Genomic DNA, 25,578 nt, shown 5'->3' on the forward strand with positions numbered 1-25,578 from the left:
AATTCATGGCCTCACTAGCCTTTGAAGGAGGTGAGAAAACAGGGCAGTGCACTCATCGTGTATTTCCTTTGAGGTAAATGGTGTTTGAGGACCAGTCCTCTAAAAGCATTTGACATGGAATTTGGTAATAATTAACAAAGCAAAAAAAAAAAAAATTTACTTTATTCAGAATATTTCATTTTGAGCAATTTCCATATAACACAATCACAGGTCAGCACTGTTCTATTGAGATGCAGGCAATTAGAATATCTGCGGCACGATCTTGTATTTAATACAACATCATGGAAAAGTCACTGTGGATGTTTCCAGGGCACTTAGTTCAACATCATCGTACCCAGGGTCCCCTTTCTCCCCCTGGAGCAGCCAGGGGCTCTCTTCTCCTTCCCCAGGATCAGCTTCCTCTCTAAAGATGTTTGGAGAAGAGCCTGAAAGAGGAAAGAGAGGTATGATTTAGAACAGAGACAAGGGTGCCAGACAGTGAGGAGGAAGCAAGTTAATCAAGTGGTGATGACAAAGCATCCCTGGGACCCAGGGTGGTCTCAGACTATTTCATATCAGTTACAGTGAGGACGGATCCCAGATGTCCTCTCAGATCCAGTCCATTTACTCTCTGGGGCCTCAGCTCCTGTGGAAACCCTGCATCACAGGAGACCTGTGCTCACACAGGAGCTCTGAGAAGACCTGCCTCCAGGCAGTGAAGTGCTAGTTATTCAGTTGTGTCTGAATCTTTGCAACCCTATGAACTGTAGCCCGCCAGGCTCCTCTATCTATGGGATTTTCCAGGCAAGAATACTAGAATGGGTAGCCATTCCCTTCTCCAGGGGATCTTCCTGATCCAGGGATCAAACCCGGGTCTCCTGCATTGCAGGCAGATTCTTTACCATCTGAGCCACCAGGGAAGCCCATCAAACGCATGAGAAACTGTAGCGAGGCTGGACATTGAGGAGCTCAAATTCACCCTTCCCAGGACAGAGACCAAAGATTACAGGGGATCAGCTAACCCCACTCACCTATCTCAGACTTCATCCCATCTTCCTTCTCTGGGGGCACTTCCTCCTCACTCCCCTCAGAGGTAGGAGGAGCCCCAGGCACTGGTACCTCTTCGGCATCATCATAACCCTCACCAAGGGCATAGGTCTTCTGATCTGGGGCTTCTGAGGGCACAGCAGGGGTCAGATGAAACCACAGTAAGTGGGTTGGTCTAGGAAATACCTAAGATCCCTTCTGACCCAGAGTTTCTGAGCTGCTAAATAGAGGCACCAGTCACTCCTTGTTAAGAAAGATTTTTTTTCTCTGAGACCATGTTTCATTTTGATGTGTCCATAAACCAAAACATAACTTTACATATCTTAATATTTCCTAACTGAAAATATAGATCTCAAAGCAACTCTCCCACCATTGAGCATTACTAAAGTATTTTGACAAACTGTGCTTTACAGATGTTATTTTTAAAACCAGTGTGTGTCTCTTGTGATTCTGAACTCAGAGAGCCCAGCCCCAAATGTGAGACATCACAGATCAGCCAGAGAAGGAGAAGGACAGACCCGATCTGGACACAAGGGATCCCTCTGGTCCATCAGAGGAAGACTGTTCCCCTTACATCTCCTCTCTATGAGGAGGGAAACTCTCCTCCGCAACACTCAGCTGAAGCAGGTCCACCTCTATTACCTGGAGCAGATCTGGAGCCATTGTTGTCCTCACCATCTGACAGGAAGCCTAAAGTAGAGAAAAACACACACAGAAGGACCCTCCCCACACCCAAAGGACCTGAGTTAAGGCTGAGAAGGGACAGGTCTGGCTCTTGCAGTGTAGACAGAGGCTGGGGGCTCACAGGGCTGTGAGAGGCCATCCTGCCACTTTGGAGAGCCACCTCTGTGAGCTTGGGGAACGTATGGGGTCTGCAGATGCTGAGGAAATGCACACACCCAGCGGGTGTGACAACCAGAGGTCCCAGGAGGGCAGACAGAGACCCACCTGGGCTGCCCAGAAGACTCTCCTTCTGAGTCACAAGGTGATCGAGCTCCTCATACACGGCTTCAGCAAGAGCATCTTCATAGCTGAATAAGGCTGAGAGATCCCCCAGAAGATCAGAGATGCTGCCCCAGACACCCTGATCCAGAAGGCTGAGAGATCCTCTAGCAGATCAGAGGTGCCACCCCAGACACCCCGGTCCAGCAGGCCCACCCTGTATCTCCTGATGTTCACACGGAGGCTGCCTGGACCTCTGCAACATCTTCCACCCCGTGCACCATGTCAGCACGTCTGACCTGAATTCACAGCTTAGCCCCGACTCTGTCTGCTCTCATAGGAGAGGCCATGACTTCTGAGATTCACGCCCCAGTCCTAAGAATCTGTCTACTCACCCCTTAGAGCTCAGCACAGAGTGCATGGAGTTCTTCAGACTCACAACAGACACCTGGCCCAGGTTCCCCTCCTCACACCTGCCCCATCTCCTGCCTCCACACACTCTCCCTGGTCCCCAGGTCCCCCTGCCACCCACCTCTGCGCTCTGCTCTCCATCTGAGCAGCTGAGTCACCAGGATGACGAGGACCAGGAAGAGAAGGGACCCCAGGATGAGGCAGAGGACCCCAGGCAAGGAGAAGATGCCAGGGAGATGACTTGAAACAGGTCTGGACCCTAAAGAGAACAAGGCAACAGGGTAGGGAAAAGGTCCTGGGCACAGAGAAACCCCCTGTGCCAGCATTTCCAGGGACTCCAGACAATGGCATCCCAGCCTCAGACACAGGTGCACTGACAGTGACCTGGCTCCCCCGGGTCTCGTCCTGAGATGGGTCAGCTCCACGCCAGCCAGTGTGGCCCCAAAGCAGAGCTGGGGATTGTCAGGGAGCTGCCCTGCTGAGACAGCCTCTGAGGACCCGGCTCATCTCTTCTCCTTGGGCTTCAGGAGACAGAGCGTCAAACAGTCCTGGGACCCACACCTCACTGATGAGGAGCAACACTCAGAGGCCGGTGGAGAACCTTAGATTCTGCAACACAGGAACCAGTCTCCCTTGGATCCCAGTCATGAGAAAAATGTGGCCCCAGGAACCAAGGCAGAGGAGTTCCCCAACATAACGCCCTGGGCTCCTCCCCACCAGCCAGGGCTCCTCAGGCTCTTTCCTCTCCTGAGCTGTCAGAGAGCCACAGAACAGGTCCCCAGACCTGCGTATTCTTTCCTGCCCATGGATGTTCACAGTACCTGCTGGAGTCGGGGGCAATGGATTCCTTACACCTAAAGAGAAAAGTAGCAGTGTGAGGAAAGGAAATTGGCCAGAACGCAGGCAAACCCATTTTTCCCTCCTGCGCCTGAAATCACCCCTCAGTCTCCACAACACCAGTGTCCCGTCCTCCCAGCTCCCCCGTCCTAGATCAGAGCCCCAGGACCTGGACACTGTCTGAATAGAAACTCCCCACCATGCCCGGTCCAACCCACTGCCCCCACGCTGCCCCAGCTCACTCAGGGTGGACCCCGAGCCCCTCACTCACCAGAGCACCTCACACCAGCATCCTCCTCGTGCTTGCAGTCGCTCTGCCCCCAGGGCTCCACAGCACAGTCCCACAGGGAGGACTCCCGGCCCCCGCACCGCACCTCGTCCAGCCAGATGCTCCCATTTCCAGGGCCGAATGTCGCCGTTTGCAGAGCTTCCAGGGCCTGGCCACAGCCCAGCTGCTGACACACCACCTCGGCCTCTGCCAGGCTCCAGGAGTCATCGCACACGGTGCCCCAGGAGCCGCTGTGCCAGACCTCCACCCGCCCTGAGCACTCGCTGTCTCCTCCCCTGAGCCGGAGCTTCTCTCTGTCTGAAAAGGCAGCAGCCCCTCCTGTGACTGCCCTGGTGGGAGGAAGGAGCCCCTGGGAGCCACAGGGGAGGGGGCGGGGCTGACGTACCTGTGCAGGGGGCAGCAGCTGGACAGCTCTTGGGTCTTCTTCCTGCAAACAACAGGGAAACAGTGGATCAGGAATAGCTGGGGGTGATCTTGTCCCCACATAAGATGATCTAAGGCCCTTGGGTCAGTGCAAATGACACGTGAAAACACAGGCTCATTCATTAACTCCTGGGCTGAAACTTTCACTGCATCTGACCACCAGCTGAAATTACTTTAAATATTTACTTGTTTATCAGTCTTCACATCCCACAGCAACTATAAACACAGCCATCTACAAATGTACACATACGCCCCTCTGAATAAAAGGTCCATTAGAAGAAGGACTTTGTATATCTTATATGCGCCATGTTTCTGCTATTAGGACAGTGCCTGCACATTGTATGCACTCATTCAACAAATATCTATGGAAAACCTTTTCTAAATACCTAGATAAGGGCTTGATAAATAGTTATTGAATGAATGAATAGATGAATAAAATTCAGTAAAATAAAGCTTCTTTAAATTCACGCTAATCAGTGAAATAGTAAACCAAATATCAGTGACTGGTAATAGCCTATGATAATAGCTCATAGTAAAAATGATCAGTCCTGTTAATTTATACTCAAAATCTCACATGCTGCTGCTGTGCCTGCAGCTAAGTTGCTTCAGTCGTGTCCGACTCTGTGCGACCCCATAGACGGCAGCCCACCAGGCTCCTCCGTCCCTGTGATTCTCCAGGCAAGAACACTGGAGTGGGTTGCCATGTCCTTCTCCAATGCATGAAAGTGAAGAGAGAAAGTGAAGTTGCTCAGTCGTGTCCAACTCTTAGCGACCCCATGGACTGCAGCCTACCAGGCTCCTCCACCCACGGGATTTTCCAGGCAAGAGTACTGGAGTGGGTCGCCTTTGCCTTCTCCAAAATCTCACATATGTAATTTTAATGGAAAATTATTAGATAGATTATAAGCTGCTCTTACCTACTATTCAGTGTGACAAGTGGGCAAGTGAAGACTACTGTTGTAAAAGGAAAATCTTTTTTAAATTTATTTTTAATTAGAAGATAATTGATCTACAATGCAGTGTTGGTTATGTGTGTGTGTGTTAGTTGCTCAGTCGTGTCTGACTCTTTGTGACCTACAGAATGCAGCCCACCAGGCTACACTGTCCATAGGATTTTCCAGGCAAGAATACTGGAGTAGATTGCCATTCCTTTCTCCACTGGATCTTCCCTATCCAGGAATCGAACCCAGGTCTCCTGCATTGCAGGCAGTTTCTTTGCTGTCTGAACCACCAGAAAAGCCCATAGTGTTGGTTAGGATCTCTTAAAAAGGAAATATACAGGAAAGACTTAGTAGAATTCTAAGATATATGTACACATATATGTACACACTGAGTAAGGCAGAAATTTTTGCAATAGAGTAAAAAAAAAACCTACTGAGAAAAATTTGTATTGAGAAGATGCAGAAATAAAAACAAAAGACTGAAAAGTATATATAAAAGAATTGAAGCTGAGAGAAATAAATACAAATTCAAAGCAACACAAAGAAACAGAAGCGTAAATAGTACCTGTCGTAAAGTATCAAAATTTGTATATTCTTTCCAGATCATCCTATCAAACCTCCTACCCACTCTATGCAGAGAATCTCTGAGAAAATGATGGCAGGACCTTTGTGAGCGGGTTGCTCATTTTCATGGTCAAAGACTTTACCACCTCTCCATTCTCAGTGTTTAATTGTAGGAAAAATGTCATCAGTAAAAAGTCTAATAGTTTAACGCCTCTTTGGCCTCAAATGGAAAAGACAAAGAGATGAAAAAAGAGAGGCAAGGAAGGGAGTGAGCCTCTGCTTTTGAAATATCTCTCGCCATATTCTTAGCGGTGGGTTTCAGGCAACAGCCAGCATACCATTCAAGGTGTACCTGAATGGGGTGTGTGTGTTTGTGTATGTGGAGGGGGAGGGAAGGAGAGAGAGAAGCAGAGAGAGAGAAATGTTGAAGGAAGTAAGGTGCTATGGTTTAACTATTTGTTGCCATCTCCAACATTTATTTATTTCATTCAACATTTATTTTCAAAATCCCAATTCCCAGTGTAACAATATTTAGTGGTGGAGCCTTCTCAAACTCTTCCAAAAACAGAAGAAAGAAACACATCCAAACTCATTTTATGAGGCCAACATTATTCTGATACTAAAACCAGATAAGGACACCACAAGAAAATAAAATTACAGGCTAATACTCTGATAAATATAGGTGCAAGAATCCTCAACAAAATATTAGAAAACTGAATTTGACAATACACTAAAAGAATCATACACCATGATCAAGTGACGTTTGTTCTAAGGATGCAAGGATAATTCAACATTCACAAACTAATCAATGTGATACACCAAATAAAGAAAACAAAGGTAAAAATCATATCTCAAAGGATGCAGAAAAAATGTTTGACAAATTCAAAATCCATTTATGATAAAAACTCTTTCACAAAGTAGTTATAGAAGGATTGCATCTCAATATAACTAAGGCCATATGAGCAGTTCACAGCTAACATCATATTTGACTGTAAAAACCGAAAGCTTTTCCTCTGAAATCAGACACAAGACAAAATTATCTACTCTCACCACTTTTATTCAACTTAGTTTTGGCAGTCCCGTCCAGATCCATCAGGCAATGAAAAGAAAATCAGACATCCAAATCTGAAAGGAAGAGGCAAAACTGACACTATTTGCAGATTGAAAAGTGAAGTGTTAGTCGCTCAGTCGTGTCTGACTCTGTGACCGCAAGGACTGCAGCCTGCCAGGCTCCTCTGCCCATTGGGATTCTCCAGGCAAGAATACTGGAGTGGGTTGCCGTTCCCTCCTCCAGGGTATCTTCCCGACCCAGGGATCAAACCCGGGTCTCTTGCATTCCAGATGGATTCTTTGCCATCAGAGTCATGAGGAAGAAGACTCCTTTACATGATATTATATATAGAAAACCCCAAAGACTTCACCAAAAATATGAGAAATAATACTCAGTAAAGTTGTAGAATGAAAAATCTATATACAAAAATCAATTGCATTTCTATGCACTAACAACAAAACTGCCATGAGGAGAAACTGAGAAAACAATTCTATTTACATTTGCATGAAAATGAATAAAATATCTAGGAATAAATTTAACCAAGGAGGTGAAAGACCTGTACACTGAAAACTATAAGATACTGATGAAAGTTACTCAAGATGACTCAAATAAATGGAAAGATATTCTCTGCTCACGGATTGGAAATCTAATATTATTAACATGCCCATTACTACCCAAAGCATTCTACAGATTCACTGCAATTCTTACCAAAATTTCAATGGAAATTTTCACAGATATAGACAAACAATCCTAAAATTTGCATGGAACCACAAAAGACGCTGAATACCAAAGCAGTCTTGAGAAAGAGTAATAAAGCTGGAAGTGTCATACTTCCTGTTTTCAAACTATATTACAAAGCTATATTAATCAAAACAGTATGTTGTTGGTATAAAAATGGACACAAAGATCAATGGAAGACAATAGAGAGCTCAGAAATAAACCCACATTTGTATGGTCAATTAATTTTTGACAAAGAAGCCAAGAACATACCATGAGGAAAGGACAGTTTTTTCAGTAAATGGCATTGGGAAAACTGGACAGCCACATGCAAAAGAATGAAACTGATCCACTATCTTACACCACACACAAAAATTAACTCAAAATAGATTAAAGACTTGATCACAAGTCCTGAAGCCATAAAATTTCTACAGGAAAAAAAAAAAAAACACGAAAATAAAATCATTGACATCAGTCTTCGTGAGGATTTTCTGGATTTGACACCAAAATCAAAGGGAACAAAACTAAAAACAAGCAGTTAGGACCACATAAGGCTACAAAGCTTCTGGCCAGTTAAGGAAACCATCAACAAAATGAAAAAGCAACCTATGGAACTGGAGAAAATATTTACATATTATATTTCTGATAAGATTAGTATCCAAAATACACAAGGAACTCACACAAGTCATCAGCAATAATCAAACAATATGACTTTCCAAAAGTGGGCGGAGAAACTGATAAATTTTTTTTTAAAGAATACATACAACTTGACAATAGGTACATGAAAACATGCTCAACACTACTAATCATCAGAAAATACAAATCAAAACCACAATGAGACATGACCTCATATCCTCTAGAAAGGCTTTTATCAAAAAGAAGAAATAACAGGAGTTGAGGAGAATGTGAAGAGATAGGAAAGCTTTTGCACGATTAGAGGGAATGTAAGTTGATGCAGCCCCTATGGAAACAGTATTGAGGTGCATCAAAAATTAAAAACAGAATTGCCATACGATTTAGCAATTTCACTTTGGGGTATTTATCTGAAGGAAATACTAACTTGAAAACCCAATGTTCACTGCAGCAATATTTGTTCAGTTGACAGGTTGTGTCTGACTCTTTGCAACCCCATGGAGTGCAGCACGCCAGGTTCCTCTGTCCTTCACTATCTCCCAGAGTTTGCTCAAATTTATGTCCACTGAATTGGTAATACTATCTAACTATCTCATCCTCTGTGGCCCACTTCTCCTTTTGCCTTCAGTTTTTCTCAGCATCAGGGTATTTTCCAGCGAGTCAGCTCTTCGCATCAGGTGGCAGAAGTACTGGAGCTTCAGCTTCAGCATCAGTCCTTCCAATGAATATTCAGATTTGATTTCCTTTAAGACGGACTAGTTGGATCTCTTTGTTGTCCAAGGGACTCACAATTCACTTGTGGCATCCAAGCACCACAATTCAAAAGCATCAACTCTTTCGCGATCAGCTTCTTTATAATCCAACTCTCACATCCATATATGACTACTGAAATAAACACAACTTTGACTATATGGACCTTTGCCAGCAAAGTGATGTCTCTGCTTTTTAATACTCTGTCTAGGTGTGTCATAGCTTTCCTCCCAAGGAGCAAGCCTCTTTTAATCTCATGGCTACAGTCACCATCAGCAGTGATTTTGGGGCCCAAGAAAATCTGTCTGTATCCAACTTCTCTCTTTTTATTTGCCATGAAGTGATGGAACCAGATGCCGTGATCTTAATTTTTAGAATGTTGAATCTTGCACTTTAAGCCAACTTTTTCACTCTCCTCTTTCACCCTCAACAATAAGCTCTTTATTTCGTCTTCTCTTTCATCCAATAGAGTGATGTCATCTCCATATCTGAGGTTGTTGATATCTCTCACAGAAATCTTGATTCCAGCTTCTGATTCATTCAGCCTGGCATTTCCCATGATGTACTCTACATATAACTTAAATAAACAGGGTGACAATATACAGCCTTGACGAATTCCTTTCCCAATTTTGAACCAGTCAGTTGTTTATGTCCAGTTCCAGCTGTTGCTTCTTGACCTGCATGCAGGTTTCTCAGGAGGCAGGTAAGGTGGTCTGGTATTCTCATCTCTTTAAGAATTTTCCACAGTTCGTTGTGATCCACATAGTCAAAGGCTTTAGTCTAGTCAATGAAGCAGATGTTTTTCTGGAATTCTCTTGCTTACTCTATGATCCAACAAATGTTGGCAATTTGATCTCTGGTTCCTCTGCCTTTTCTAAACCCAGCTTGTATGTCTTGGAAGTTCTCAGTTCACTTATTGCTGAAGCCTAGCTTGAAAGACTTTGAGCATAACCTTGCTAGCATGTGAAACGAGCACAACTGTGCAGTAGTTTGAACATTCTTTGGCATTGCCCTTCTTCAGGACTGGAATTAAAATTGACCTTCTCCAGTCTTGTGACCACTGATGAATTTTCCAAATTTGCTGATATATCGACTGCAGCATTTTAACAGCATTACTTTATAGTATTTTATAGCAATATATACAAGAGCCAAACAAGGTAAGTCTTCACTGATGGATGAATGGATAAAGAAAATGTAATACAGACATATATCTGCCCATAAAAAAGAAGAAAATTTTGCCAGTTTCAACAAGGATGGCCCTTGAGGGCATTATGCTAGGTGAAGCAAATCAGACAGAGATAGAAAAATACCATAAAATCTCATTGATATGTGTAATCTTGAAACAAAAAGCAAGTTCAGAGATGCTGAGTAGTTGGTGGCTGCCAGAGGTGGGGAATTTGGTGTGGGCAAATGTAGTCAAAAGGTATAAACTTGAGTTATGAAATTAATAGATGAAGACATATAACTTACAGCATGGTGACTATAGTGAATACCATACTGTCTACTTGAAAGATGATGAGAAAATACATCTTAAACATCCTCATCATATAAGAAAAATATTTAACTATCTATATGGTTATGGATATAACTAGACTTACTGTAGTGATCATTTATCAATATATACAAGTATATAAGCATTATGTTGTACACAGCAAACAATATAATGTTATGTCAATTATATCAATTAAAAACTTTTAATAAAGCAAGTTTGGAACATGTGGCTTAAATTAGATCCATCCAACTTCATTCTATAAACTCAACTTAGACGTATCACTTGGATTTTAAAATATCAAATCTCACTAATAACTTCCTACAGGGTTGGGACAGACACAGAAACAGACATAAGTCACCTGCACATGAGATGTAGGCTTCCTCCTTTGGAGAGCATGACTTGTACTTCCAGGGGTCAGAAGGACATTGCCAGAGAGAGGTGTCAGTTTTCTGACATTGGATTCCATCTACCCACCGGGGTCTAGAACCTTCCCTGAGACCAACAGAAGTGTTAAGACTTCCACTGTCCCCACAGCCAAGCTGTCTGCAGATCACGGACACAGTGATGTCTTCCATGGGGCTGCGGCAGACACTGCCCCAGGTCCCATTGTAGAAAACTTCCAGCCACCCAGTGCACTCCTGGTCCTCACTCACCATCCTGAGGGCCAGGAACTCTGAGATTGAAAGAGAGGAGACAGGACACAGTGAGCACCCCACACAGTGCTCTGGGTTTTCCTCTCTCCCCAAAATTGTGAGCACTCATCTCTGACCCTGCTGGGGAAGCAAATCCACTAGATGACCAGAGTGAAACCTGTCTCCTTTTTAATCTGACTTTGTCCATCTGTGTCTGTGTTTCTAAATATTTCTACCACCATGATGTAGTGGATATGAACTGAGAGGAAGACCAACCTGGACACCTGCAGGGAGTGGAAGCTGACCCCTGCTTCCTGACAAAACATCTAAGAGAGTGTATGAAAGGGATGTGATGTGGACAGTGTGGAGGCAGATAGAGTAATGGACCCGTCACTGTTTCCTTATCTGGCAAAGGGGACTTAACAGATGTGATTAAGGTAAGGACTGAGATTACCCTGAAATATGATGGATTAACCACCTGAGCACAGTCGAATCACAGTCTTAGACTCGCTATCCTTTAGGGTGGAACACTTTTCCTCGTTCTGGTTAGAGGGAGATGTGAATATGGATAACAGTTAGAGAGGTGGAGCGTTGCTGCTCTGATGATGAACAGAAGGGGCTATGAACGAAGGCAGGCAGGCAGGCAGTTTTTAGAAGCTTGAAAAGACAAGAAACAGATCTTTCCCAGAGGCTCAGAGGTGATGTGACCCTACTGAAACCTGGATCCCCATTCAGTGAGATTCCTGCTGGACATCTAAGCTACAGAATGTAAGGAAGTAAATGTGTTGTTTTAAACCATTAACTATGTGGTAATTTGTTACAAAACAAAAAAACTAGCACCTTGGCTTTAAGACTTCTCTACCATATGTACCAGAAGAGTGAGCCCCGATTTCAAGGAAAACTGAGAAAAGGCTCTGCCAGGAAACACTACTGAGGAGAAAGGACCAGAGTCTCAGCTGCTGCAGGAGGCAGTGAAAGCACCTGGTTTCCACGTCTGCTGGAAAGACAAGCTCCATGGGAGGAAGCCTCCTTCTCTGGCCCTTTCAGCATCTCTCTCTCAGGGCTCAGACCCCCGTCCTCCTGAGCCCTCCTCTCCTCCAGCCTGTGCACAGTGTGGAGTGCTGACCTGAGCAAATGACCCCTGCGTCCTCCTTGTGTCTGCAGTCGTGCCACCCCCAGCCCCGGGAAGGGCACCTCCACACGTGAGACTCCTTTCCTGTGCAGTTCAGGTTGTCCAGCCAGATGGGCCCTGATCCTGCCCCGAAGTGAGCAGACCCCGTGGCATTAAGGGCTTCTCCACAGCCCAGCTGCCTGCACACCACGCGGGCATCGTCCAGGTCCCAGCCGTCATCACAGATGGTGCCCCAGGAGCCCTGGTCAAGGATCTCCACTCTCCCGGCGCAGGGACCGCCCCCATCCACCAGGCGGAGCTGCCTGCTGTCTGAGGAGAGAGAAATGGGACAATGAGGCCTTGACCTGAGGAATGAAAAGGGTCTTCTGTCCTGTGGGACCCTCACCTGAGCAGTAGGGGGCGCTCTCCTCTGAGGCTGCAGACCCTGCTGGTTCTGACACGGAATCATTGCACTGGGGCAGCACCTGGGAGTGGTTTCCTGAAAAAAGAGCGATGATTAGAGGGTTGGGAGGGTTGAAGAACAGGAAACTCAGTTCAGCAAAATAATTTTTAGGAGGGGAGGGAAGTTTGGGGGGAAATGGATCCATGTATATGTATGGCTGAGTCCCTGTCTGTTCACCAGAAACTGTAACATTGTTAATCGGCTAAACCCAACACAAAGTAAAAAGTTGAAAAAATAATAATAATAGTAATAACGACCTAGTGATGGAGCTGAGATGAAAGCTGTAACATACCAATAAAGTTACCATAACCTTAGTGTTCCCTTTCTCTATGAACAGCCCTGGTCCTGACAATGCCACGATTCCTGTTTAAAGCCAAGCTTTCCCCTAAGAATGAGTTAAATAAGTTGCTCTATCCTTAATCTACCCCTAAATAGAAGAAGCAAAACAAAATCCTTTCTGAAGGATTTGCACAGTTTTTTATCTACAATGTTTGTGATTTTAAAAACACTTACATAAAAGAGATCTCATGGAAAACAAGAGGAAAAAGAAACATTTAAAAAATTTCTCAGGGTATTTGGCTCTTAGAGTTACCTGACAGAGAGTTTATTTTATTTATTTTCATTAATTTTTATTTGAGCATAATTGCTTTACAACGTTGTGGTAGCCTCTGCTGCACAGCAAATTTAATACGTTATATATACATGTAAGGGTTTCCTAGGTGACTCAGTGGTAGAAAACTCTGCCTGCCAAATAGAAGGCTGGGGTTCCATCCCTGGTTGGGAAGATCCTCTGGGGAAAGAAATGGCAACCCACTCCAGTATTCTTGCCTGGGAAATCCTATGGACAAAGGAGTGTCACAGGCTACAGTCCATTGGGTCACAAATGAGTCAGATGCAACTCAGCGACCAAACAACAATCACACACACACACACACACACACACACACACACACATATATATATATATATATCCCCTCTTCCTTGGATTTACTTCCTATTTAGATCACCACAGAGCACTGAGTAGAGTTCCCTGTGCTATACAATAGGTTATTATTTATCTGTTTTATGTGTTCAGTTCAGTCGCTCAGTAGTGTCTGACTCATAAAGACCCCATGAACTGCAGCATGCCAGGTCTCCCTGTCCATCACCAACTCCCAGAGTCCACCCAAACCCATGTCCATTGAGTCGATGATGCCATCCAACCATCTCATCCTCTGTCGTCCCCTTCTCCTCCTGCCCTCAATCTTTCCCACCATCAGTGTCTTTTCCAATGAGTCAGCTCTTTGCATCAGGTAATCAAAGTATTCAAGCTTCAGCTTCAACATCAGTCCTTCCAATGAACACCCAGGACTGATTTCCTTTAGGATGGACTGGTTGGATCTCTTTGCAGTCCAAGGGACTCTCAAGAGTCTTCTCCAACACCACAGTTCAAAAGCATCAATTCTTTGGTGCTCAACTTTCTTTATCGTCCAACTCTCACATCCATACATGACCACTGGAAAAACCATAGCCTAGACTAGATAGACCTTTGTGAGCAAAGTTTATGTATGTGTGCATGCTAAGTCACCTCAGTCGTGTCTGACTCTGTGACACTATGGATTGTAGTCCATCAGGTTCCATGTCTATGGGATTCTCCAGGCAATATCTATTTTATACTTAGTATCAATAGTGTAGGGTTTCTGAGTCTGGTGGCTGAGGAGTAAAGAATCCACCTGCAATGCAAGAGACCTGGATTTGATCCTTGGGTTGGGAAGATCCCCTGGAGAAGGGTATGGCAACCCACTCCACAATTCTTTCCTGGAGAATTCCCATGGACAGAGGAGCCTGGCGGGCTATGGTCCATGGGGTTGCAAAGAGTTGGATATGACTAAGCACACAGCACAGCACATCAATAGTGTGTATATGTCATATATGTCAATCTCAACGTCCCAATTCACCCCACTCTTCATTTCCCCTCTTAGTATCCATATGATGTTCTCTATGTTGGTGTCTCTATTTCTGCTTTGCAGTAAGTTCATCTCTACCATTTTTCTAGATTCCACATATAAGTGATGTTATACAGTATTTGTTTTTCTCTTTCTGATTTACTTCATTCTACATAACAATCCTATTTCAAATACTAAAAGATGATGCTGTGAAAGTGCTGCAAGCAATGTGCCAGCACATTTGGAAAACTCAGCAGTGGCCACAGGACTGGAAAATGTCAGTTTTCATTCCAATCCCAAAGAAAGACAATGCCAAACTACCACACAATTGCACTCATCTCACTAGCAAAGTGATACTCAAAATTCTCCAAGCCACGGTTCAACAACACGTGAACCGTGAAATTCCAGATGTTCAAGCTGGTTTTAGAAAAGGCAGAGGAACCAGAAATCAAATTGCCAACATCCGCTGGATCATTGAAAAAGCAAGAAAGTTCCAGAAAAGCATCTATTTCTGCTTTATTGGCTATGCCAAAGCCTCCGACTGTGTACATTACAATAAACTGTGTAAAATTCTTCAAGAGATGGGAATACCAGACCACCTGACCTGCCTCTTGAGAAACCTATATGCAGGTCAGGAAGCAATAGTTAGAACGGGACATGGAACAACAGACTGGCTCCAAACAGGAAAAGGAGTATGTCAAGGCTGTGTATTGCTACCCTACTTATTTAACTTATATGCAGAGTACATTATGAGAAACGCTGGGCTGGATGAAGCACAGGCTGAAATCAAGATTGCTGGGAGAAATATCAGTAACCTCAGATATGCAGATGACACCATCCTTATGGCAGAAAGTGAAGAAGAACTAAAGAGCCTCTTGGTGAAAGTGAAAGACGAGAGTGAAAAAGTTGGCTTAAAGCTCAACATTCAGAAAACAATGATCATGGCATCTGGTCCCATCACTTCATGGCAAATAGATGGGGAAACAGTGGAAATAATGGCTGACTTTATTTTTTTGAGCTCCAAAATCACTGTAGATGGTAACTGCAGCCATGAAATTAAAAGACACTTACTCCTTGGAAGAAAATTTATGACCCAACCTAGACAGCATATTAAAAAGCAGAGACATTACTTTGCCAACAAAGGTCCATCTAGTCAAGACTATGTTTCTCCAGTAGTCATGTATGAATGTGAGAGTTGGACTATAAAGAAAGCTGAGCAACGGAGAATTGATGCTTTAGAACTGTGGTGTTGGAGAAGACTCTTGAGAGTCCCTTGGACTGCAAGGAGATCCAACCAGGAAATCAGTCCTGAAGGTTCATTGGAAGGACTGATGCTGAAGCTGAAGCTCCAGTACTTTGGCTACATGATGTGAAGAACTGACTCATTTGAGAAGACCCTGATGCTGGGAAAGATTGAAGGTGAGAGGAGAAGGGGACAACACAGATGAGATGGTTGGATGGCATCACCAACTCAGTGAACATGCTGCTGCTGCTGCTAAGTCGCTTCAGTCGTGTCTGACTCTGTGCGACCACATAGGCAGCAGCCTAACAGGCTCCGCTGTCCCTGGGATTCTCCAGGCAAGAACACTGGAGTGGGTTGCCATTTCCTTCTCCAATGCATGAAAGTGAAAAGTGAAAGTGAAATCACTCAGTCGTGTCCGAATCTCAGCCACCCCATGGACTGCAGCCTACCAGGCTCCTCCACCCATGGGGTCCCCCAGGCAAGAGTACTGGAGTGGGGTGCCACTGCCTTCTCATTTGTGTAATCTCCAGGAGTTGGTGATGGACAGGGAGACCTCTTGTGCTACAGTTAATGGGGTCACAAAGAGTCGGACATGACTGAGAGACTGAACTGAACTAAACCGAACATAACAATCTCTAGGTCTATCCATGTCTCTGCAAATTTTACAGCTTTATTCTTTTATGGCTGAGTAATACTCCATTTTATATATGTACAACGTCTTCTCTATCCATTCCTCCTGTAAGGGACGTTTAGATTGCTTCCGTGTCCTGGCTGTTGTAAATAGTGTTGCAGTGGACATTAGGATGAATGTGTCTTTTTGACTGATGGTTCTCTCCAGGTATGGGCCCAGGAGTGGGATTGCTGAGTCCTATGATAGTTCTATTTTTAGTTTTTGAGGAACCTCCATACTGTTCTCCATAGTAGTTGTGCCAATTTACATACCCATATGTAGGAAGATTCCCTTTTCTGCACATTATCTCCAGCATTTATTGTTTGTAGATTTTTTAGTGATAGACATTCTGACTGCTGTGAAGTAATACCTGACTGCAGTTTTTCATCTCTCTAGTAATTAGTGATGTTGAACATCTTTTCATATATTTGTTAGCCATCTGTATGTCTGGAGAAATGTCTGTCTGTCTTTTTCCCATTTTTCAATTTTGTTGTTTGGTTTGTTGATATTGAGTTGTTTGTGCATTTTGAAGATCAGTCGCTTGTTAGTTGTTTCGTTTTAGTTGCAAATATTTTCTCCCATTCTGACAGTTGTCTTTTTGTTCTGTTTATGGGTTCCTTTGCTATGCAAAACCCTTTAAGTTTAATAGGGTCCTATTTGTTTATTTTTGTTTTTATTTTCTTTACTCTAGAAGGTTGGTCAAAAAAGATCTTGTTGCAATTTATGTCAAAGAATATTCTGCCTATGTTTTCCTCTAAGAGTTTTATAGTCTGACAGAGAATTTAAATAGCCAGGATTAAAGTCTTCAAATAATTAATTAACAAGATATGTGTCTTGGCAAAGAAATGATAACAAAAACAAATGAAAATTCTATAGCTGAAAAAGTTAACAGCTAAAATTAAGAACTAGAGAATGAGTCTATCAGCACATTAGAGCAATATAAAGTAGAAATAGTAAAATGGAAGATGAGAGGATAAATATTCCTCTATATAGAAAAGCTGGTTACATGGCAAGTGCCTGGTTAACAATACTGTATAACAAAGTTTCACCCCAAACTTAGCAGTTGGGGGACTTTTTTTTAAATTTTGATCATAATTTTCTGGTCAGTAATTTGGGAAAGACTCAACCTGGCAGCTCTATCTTTGGGGTCTCTCATGTGGTTGCACTTAGATGTTATCTGGGGCTGATATGTCTAAAGGTTTGATTAAACTGTGGTTATATAAGGAAATTCCCTGAAGTGTTTTTTTTTTTGTTGTTAGGATAGGGGAGGGATAAAGGAGCATCCTGTCTGCAACTTAATCCAGAAAGATTTTACATACTCAGGGGGGAAATGGGGCAGGAGAGGGACAAGGGAGGAGAGAGAGGGAAAGCTAGAGCAAGACAGAGAAAGAGAGAGAAAACTAGAGTGAGAGAGAGAGGAAGAGAAAATAAAGACAGAAGGATGAAAACAAAATACTAAACTAACATTTGGGGAATCCAGATAAAGTTCAGAGAGAATTCATTCCTAGAAAACCGTCACTAAAGGAAATACTAGTAACATCAAACCCATAAAATGCCTAGGAGAAAACCTAGGTAAAGATGTGCAAAATATCTGAGAGAAATTCAAGACCTAACTGAATGAAGGGATATATTTTGCCAACGAATTGGGAAACTCAATGTTGTCAAAATAACCCATTCTCAAATTTATATGCAGATTAAAGCTAACCTCAATAAAATTCCCTGATGCTTTTGTGTGTGCGAAACATGACAAGATGATTCAAAATTTATGTTGTTGTTCAGTCACTCAGTCATGTCTGACTCTTTGCAACCCCATGGACTGCAGCACGCCAGGCTTCCCTATCCATCACCAACTCCCAGAGTTTACCCAAACTCATGTCCATTGAGTCAGTGATGCCATCCAACTATCTCATCTTCTGTTGTCCCCTTCTCCTCCTGCCTTCAATCTTTCCAAGCATCAGAGTCTTTCCTAAGGAGTCAGCTCTTTACATCAGGTGGCAAAGTATTGGAGCTTCGGCTCAAAAATGTATACAAAATACAAAAACCAAGAATGACCAAGGCAGTTAGGAAGCACAGCAACAACATAACTTCTTTACATTAAAGTTACCCAGACTTGCTATGTGTGCTTAGTCACTCAGTCATGTCCGATTCTTTGTGACCCAATAGACTATAGCCCACCAAGCTCCTCTCTCCATGGGGACACTCCAAGAATACTGGAGTGGGTTGCCATACACTTCTCCAGGGGATCTTCCCAACCCAGGGATCAAACCCAGGTCTCCTGCCTTGCAGACAGATTCTTTACTATCTGAGCCACCAGGGAAGGTTCAAGATTTACTATAAAGTTACAATAATTAAGAAAGTGTGGTACAGGTGCAAGGACAGACAAATGACACAGTGGAACAGAATAGAGAGTCTAAAAGAAGTACCCAGACATATGTGCCCTTTCGTTTATCACAAAGGTGGCACTGCAGTAGGGAATAGTCTTCCAGAAAAAGATTCTGAGTCAACTGGATGCCCATATGAAAACATGACACTTGACCCTTAGGCTACATGGTTATCAATCCTGGAAGCAGTGTATAATCATATGCAAAAGAAAAGTAATTACACTTCTGTGAGATACTCTCAGGGAACATTTTTGCCGTTTTGGAGTAGACAAAGTTCTTTCTAGAAGGATTTAAGGAGTTCTATGGACTGGAACAATGGACTGGTTCAAAACTGAGACAGGACTACGTCAAGCCTGTATATTGTCACCCTGATTATTTAACTTCTACGCAGAGCACATCATGCGAAATGCCGGGATGGATGAAGCACAAGCTGGAGTCAAGATTGCTGGGAGACATATCAATAACCTCAGATATGGAGATGACACCACTCTTATGGCAGAAAGTGAAGAGGAACTAAAGAGCCTCTTGATGAAGGTGAAAGAGGAGAGTGAAAATGTTGGCTTAAAACTCAACGTTCAGAAAAGGAAGATCATGGCATCTGGTCCCATCACTTCATGGCAAATATGGGGAAACAATGAAAACAGTGACACACTTATTTTCTTGGACTCCAAAATCACTGCAAATGGTGACTGCAGCCATGAAATTAAAAGATGCTTGCTCCTTGGAAGAAAAGCTATGACAAACCTAGATCAGTTCAGTTCAGTCGCTCAGTCGTGTCTGACTCTTTGCGACCCCATGATAAGCAGCACAACAGGCTTCCCTGTCCATCACCAACTCCCGGAGTTCACTCAGACTCGCGTCCATCGAGTCACTGATGCCATCCAGCCATCTCATCCTCGGTCGTCCCTTTCTCCTCCTCCCCACAATCCCTCCCAGCATCAAAGTCTTTTCCAATGAGTCAACTCTTCTCATGAGGTGGCCAAAGTATTGGAGTTTCAGCTTTAGCATCATTCCTTCCAAAGAAATCCCAGGGTTGATCTCCTTCAGAATGGACTGGTTGGATCTCCTTGCAGTCCAAGGGACCCTCAAGAGTCTTCTCCAACACCATAGTTCAAAAGCATCAATTCTTCAGCACTCAGCCTTCTTCAGAGTCCAACTCTCACATCCATACATGACTACTGGAAAAACCATAGCCTTGACTAGACGGACCTTAGTCAGCAAAGTAATGTCTCTGCTTTTGAATATACTATCTAGGATGGTCATAACTTTTCTTCCAAGGAGTAAGCGTCTTTTACTTTCATGGCTGCAATCACCATCTGCAGTGATTTTGGAGCCCCAAAAAATAAAGTCTGACACTGTTTCCACTGTTTCTCCATCTATTTCCCATGGAGTGATGGGATAGGATGCCATGATCTTCATTTTCTGAATGTTGAGCTTTAAGCCAACTTTTTCACTCTTTTTTCACTTTCATGAAGAGGCTTTTTAGTTCCCCTTCACTTTCTGCCATAAGCATGGTATCATCTGTGTATCTGAGGTTACTGATATTTCTCCCAGCAATCTTGATTCCAGCTTGTGTTTCTTCCAGCCCAACCTTTCTCATGATGTACTCTGCACATAAGTTAAATAAGCAGGGTGACAATATACAGCCTTGAGGTACTCCTTTTCCTATTTGGAGCCAGTCCGTTGTTCCAAGTCCAGTTCTAACTGTTGCTTCCTGGCCTGCATACAGAATTCTCAAGAGGCAGGTCAGGTAGTCTGGTATTCCCATCTCTTTCAGAAGTTTCCACAGCTTATTGTGATCCACACAGTCAAAGGCTTTGGCATAGTCAATAAAGCAGAAAGAGATGTTTTTCTGGAACTCTCTTACTTTTTCCATGATCCAGTGGATGTTGGCAATTTGATCTCTGGTTCCTCTGCCTTTTCTAACACCAGCTTGAACATCAGGGAGTTCACGGTTCATGTATTGCTGAAGCCTGGCTGGAGAATTTTGAGCATTACTTTACTAGCATGTGAGATGAGTGCAATGTGCGGTAGTTTGAGCATTCTTTAGCATTGCCTTTCTTTGGGATTGGAATGAAAACTGACCTTTTCCAGTCCTGTGGCCACTGCTGAGTTTTCCAAATTTGCTGGTTATTGAGTGCAGCACTTTTACAGCATCATCTTTCAGGATTTGAAATAGCTCAACTGGAATTCCATCACCTCCACTAGCTTTGTTCATAGTGATGCTTTGTAAGGCCCACTTGACTTCACATTCCAGGATGTCTGGCTCTAGATGAGTGATCACACCACCAAAGATTGAGAAGCTCTATACTTTCAACAAAAACAAGACCAGGGGCTGACTGCAGCTCAAATCATGAACTCCTTATTACCAAATTCAGACTGAAATTGAAGAAAGCAGGGAAAACCGCTAGACCATTCAGGTATGACCAAAATCAAATCCCTTATGATTAAACAATGGAAGTGAGAAATAGATTTAAGGGCCTAGATCTGATAGGTAGAGTGCCTGATGAACTATGGAATGAAGTTCATGACATTGTACAGAGGACAGGGATCAATACCATCCCCATGGAAAAGAAATGCAAAAAGCAAAATGGCTGTCTGGGGAAGCCTTACAAATAGCTGTGAAAAGAAGAGGAGCGAAAAGCCAAAGAGAAAAAGAAAGATATAAGCATCTGAATGCAGAGTTCCAAAGAACAGCAAGAAGAGATAAGAAAGCCTTCTTCAGCGATCCATGCAAAGAAATAGAGGAAAAGAACAGAATGGGAAAGACTAGAGATCTCTTCAAGAAAATTAGAGATACCAAGGGAACATTTCATGCAAAGATGGGCTCGATAAAGGACAGAAATGGTATGGACCTAATAGAAGCAGAAGATATTAAGAAGAGGTAGCAAGAATACACAGAAGAGCTGTACAAAAAGGATCTTCACAACAAACCTAGATAGCATATTAAAAAGCAGAGACGTTACTTTGCCGACAAAGGTCCAACAAAGCTATAGTTTTTCCAGTAGTTATATATGGATGTGAGAGTTGGACCATAAAGAAAGCTGAGCACTGAAGAATTGATGCTTGTGAACTGTGGTGATGGAGAAGACTTTTGAGAGTCCCTTGGACTTCAGTCAATCCTAAAGGAAATCAGTCCTGAATATTCATTGGAAGGACTGATGCTGAAGTTGAAGCTCTAATACTTTGGCCACATGATGGGAAGAACTGACTTATTGGAAAAGACCCTGAAGCTGAAAAATACTGAAGGCAGGAGGAGAAGGAGATGACAGAGGATGACATGATTGGGTGGTATCACCAACTCAATTGATATGAGCTTGAGCAAGCTGCGGGAGATGATGGAGGACAGGGAAACTTGTTGTGCTGTGGTCCATGGGTTTGCAAAGAGTCAGACATGACTGAGTGACTGAACTGAACTGACTGACTGAAGGAGCGCTACATGTACAGTAAAAAAGGTGAATGAATTAACTTAAGATGAGTAACATGGCTCATTGAAGTACACCATACCATTAAGAAAATAAAAATATCAGACAGAATTAAACACACAAAAAAAGTAATAAATATTTGTTCCAAAAGTCATCATCATGGTAGTTTGCCCCATTGTGTTTGTAATAGTCAAAACCTGGCAACAAACTCAAATCTCTGCCACAAGCTAATGCATCAATGCATGGTCATGTGATCATTCAAAGGAATACTCTATAGTAATAAAAATGAATACAGTGTTGCCATAAACAACATCATGAGTGAATTTCAAACACAGTTTGAAATAAAAAAAAAATTAGACACGAAGGAAAACGTTCTGTATGGTTATACATAAAGTTCAAAAACTGAGAAAATATTCTATGGCAGTACAAGCCTTAGGTAAGCAGGCTTCCCTGAAGAGAAGGACGTGGCTATTGGGAGGCAATAGTGATTCTGTGGTGCTGTGAATGTTCTCTTTGTAGATCTGGGTTGGGGAACATAACCTAGGTATACACTTATTGTTTGTACTTTGTTCTCTATTATTACCCTTAAATAATAATGTTTCATAAAAATATTATTCATCTAAGCATTTCTTTCCCTGACATAGCACTTCTTAGCATTTCTTAGCACTTCTTTCCCCTGAAAAAATGAGTGAACAATGAGAATGCTATGGAGCAGGACCTTACGGAGCCTTCTCAGGACAGACCACCCTCATGTCCTCCACCTGCTTCTGTCTGTAGAAAAACCTTAGCCAAAGAATAAATTTAATCACAGAAATGAAAAAATTTCAGAAACAAAGGAAAACAGTCAAATAGGACAAAATAATAATAGTTTAACCCTAAACAAAGTCAAGGATTTTTAGTTCCTCCTCATGGCTATAGCTAACATTCTGAGCCGTATCCTTTGAGCTGTTTTGCAGATGCTGAAATTCCAACCAGGTGGTAGAAGAAAATACATGATGCCCAGACTAGCGGGGTGCCATTTCCTTCTCCAGGGGATCTTCCCAACCCAGGATCAAGCCTGAGTCTCTTGCATTGCAGGCAGGTTCTTTACCATCTGCGCCAACAGGGAAGCCCATAATCTTCACCTTACACAATTCCAAGAATTGGCCGCAAGGAAGTGGGAACAGACCAGCACTAGAACTGGTGATTAACTGCATTTCAAACAATAAAGGTGACACCGATCAGACCTATTCCAAGATGATTGTCAGAGCTAGCTGTGCTATTCTGCAGGTAACCTGTCCCCTACCTCCACCTGTGCACTCCTGAAATTCCCGTTTAAAAACTCTTGTCCCTGATCAGCAAGGGGGAGCTGGTTCTTTGGTACATTAGTCCTCTGTCTCCTCAGAACTGCTAGTTTTCTCAATAATGCTATCTTTAAATTTACCCCACGCTTGTCTCTCAGTGTTGGATTCTTGAGTAATAAGCAGAGGAAACCTAAGTTCCATGATTTCACTACAGAATATCTTCCTTTTAAAGCCTGTTTCCCTTACTCTCTGCTCTGGGGACATTCCACCCCAGGAGCATCCTAAGTACAGTAGCCCTTCCCTGTCTTACCTGAGCAGATCACAGAGGCCGTGTTGCCACGGGAACAGTCAGGACCACCCAGGACAGTCACAGGGCATTTCCATAGGAAGGACTCAGTCCCTGAGCAGTGAAATCGGGCTTTCCAGAGTTGATCACTGCCTTCTGCCCCATTTGGGGTGGAGATGGCAACACCACAGCCGAGCTGACGACAGACAACATTGGCATTGGCCAGACTCCAGTGGGAGGCACAGAACGCTCTCCATCGCCCAAAAATGTTCATCTCCACCTGCCCCTCACATTGAGAGGTGCCATTCGTCATGAGCCGGACATCTGTGTACACTGATAGAAAAAGACAGGATTTCAGCAAAATCTGACTTCTTTTTAGTTTAAACTGATTGTACACGGAGGTTAAGTCCTGATATGCATCTCACCTGAACAGACAACCTGAGCAGCTCCACTGTGCTGACAAGTGCCCCCTGGACAGGGCACTCTGGGGCATGACCAGAGCTTAGGCTCCTCCCCCTCACATCTGAACTCTTCAGCCCAGACCCGGCCATCGGACTCTCTGAAGGGTACTTGTCCCAGGACAGACACAGCCTTGCCACACCCCAGCTCTGCACAGATGACCTGGGCAGTGGGGAGTGTGAAGTTTCCATCAGACACTGGGATCCAGGCTTCTCCAGAACGTACTTCTACTCGCCCTGAGCAGGGTCCATCCCCTCCAACCAGACGCACAAATCCTGAGAAACAAAGAACAACAAACCCAGTAAGTGTTCATGAACCTGGCTGGACAATTGCAGACATCTCACAGGCAATGGTGTGAAAGTTTTTTTCCAGCAGTGGAATAAGAGGGGATAAGAAGAGAGAATTTGACTGTCATCGTCAAGCTGCGTTTTCATGGGCAAGTTTCTGAAGAGATATCCAGAAGGACTGAAGGATCAGTTCGGAATGGCTGAATCTCAAGAATATATATTTTGGTTAGAAATGTTAATTCCTATCTGGGGGCCTGGAAACTACAATGCCCAAAGAAACTACACCTTGGTAGACATTCAAATGTGGGTACAGAGCTGAACTGAGAATGAAAAAGGTCCATGGGATTCAAGAGGTTAGAGGCCTAAGAGCCACAGAAGTTTAGAGGACCATCCTGAGATTTCTGGGGCTAAAATTCTGGTCAGTTTTCTCTCTGAGCCAATATTCAAGTCACTGAGGACAGGGAAAATCACACGGGCTGGATCTGAGTGCAGGCATTATAATCTAACTGTGAAAGAAGTTGTCCAAGCTAAGTTTAGAAATGACCAAAGCTCAGAGGGTCATAGGAGAGGGAGGGATGGTCCTAGCCATCTTTCTTGAAAACCTAGGATTTATCAAGACACATGGGAGAAAGTGAGGTCTCGGTGGGATTATGCAAGACAAATGAGTTAGTTGATTACTTCATACTAGACATGAGACTCTCAGCAAATGTGAAAGAGTAATGATAATTTAATGTATTCTAACCTTATCTATATGCTAACTGCATATGCCTTTCTTATTTGGATTTCTGAGATAAGAAGCCAACAAGCTATAAAAGAGGAGAATGAGAGGAAGGGGGCAGACAGCAAACAAGCCATATATACTTTCAGTTCAGTTCAGTTCAGTGCAGTCACTCAGTCATGTCTGACTCTGCAACCCCATGCATCACAGCACGCCAGGCCTCCCTGTCTATTACCAACTCCCGGAGTTCACTCAAACTCATGTGCATCGAGTCGGTGATGCCATTCAGCCATCTCATCCTCTGTCGTCCCCTTCTCCTCCTGCCCCCATTCACTCCCAGGACCAGGGTTTTTTCCAATGAGTCAACTCTTCACATGTGGTGGCCAAAGTACTAGAGTTACAGCCTCAGCATCAGTCCTTCCAATGAACACTCAGGACTGGTCTCCTTTAGAATGGACAGGTTGGATCTCCTTGCAGTCCAAGGGACTCTCAAGAGTCTTCTCCAACACCACAGTTAAAAGCATCAGTTCTTCGGTGCTCAGCCTTCTTCACAGTCCAACTCTCACATCCATACATGACCGCAGGAAAAACCATAGCCTTGACTACACGGACCTTTGTT

At 43.5% G+C, this 25,578-nt stretch overlaps 1 protein-coding gene across 1 annotated transcript in view; it reads right to left on the reverse strand.

Moving 5' to 3' along the window:
• Positions 1 to 279: 279 nt before the first annotated feature.
• LOC128048717 (antigen WC1.1-like) overlaps positions 280 to 25,578 on the reverse strand; it is a 92,148-nt gene continuing 66,849 nt past the window's right edge. The window contains exons 16-27 of the mRNA XM_052641145.1: positions 23,921 to 24,229; positions 23,520 to 23,828; positions 12,226 to 12,318; positions 11,835 to 12,149; positions 10,435 to 10,749; positions 3,891 to 3,932; positions 3,488 to 3,802; positions 2,497 to 2,638; positions 1,975 to 2,096; positions 1,669 to 1,716; positions 1,011 to 1,154; positions 280 to 425 (exon numbers count right to left, since the gene is read on the reverse strand). Of these exons, the coding sequence (XP_052497105.1) occupies positions 280 to 425; positions 1,011 to 1,154; positions 1,669 to 1,716; positions 1,975 to 2,096; positions 2,497 to 2,638; positions 3,488 to 3,802; positions 3,891 to 3,932; positions 10,435 to 10,749; positions 11,835 to 12,149; positions 12,226 to 12,318; positions 23,520 to 23,828; positions 23,921 to 24,229 (2,300 nt within the window). The remainder of the gene's footprint in view (positions 426 to 1,010; positions 1,155 to 1,668; positions 1,717 to 1,974; positions 2,097 to 2,496; positions 2,639 to 3,487; positions 3,803 to 3,890; positions 3,933 to 10,434; positions 10,750 to 11,834; positions 12,150 to 12,225; positions 12,319 to 23,519; positions 23,829 to 23,920; positions 24,230 to 25,578) is intronic.

This window comes from Budorcas taxicolor, chromosome 5 (assembly GCF_023091745.1).
Source record: "Budorcas taxicolor isolate Tak-1 chromosome 5, Takin1.1, whole genome shotgun sequence".
NCBI lineage: Eukaryota > Metazoa > Chordata > Mammalia > Artiodactyla > Bovidae > Budorcas > Budorcas taxicolor.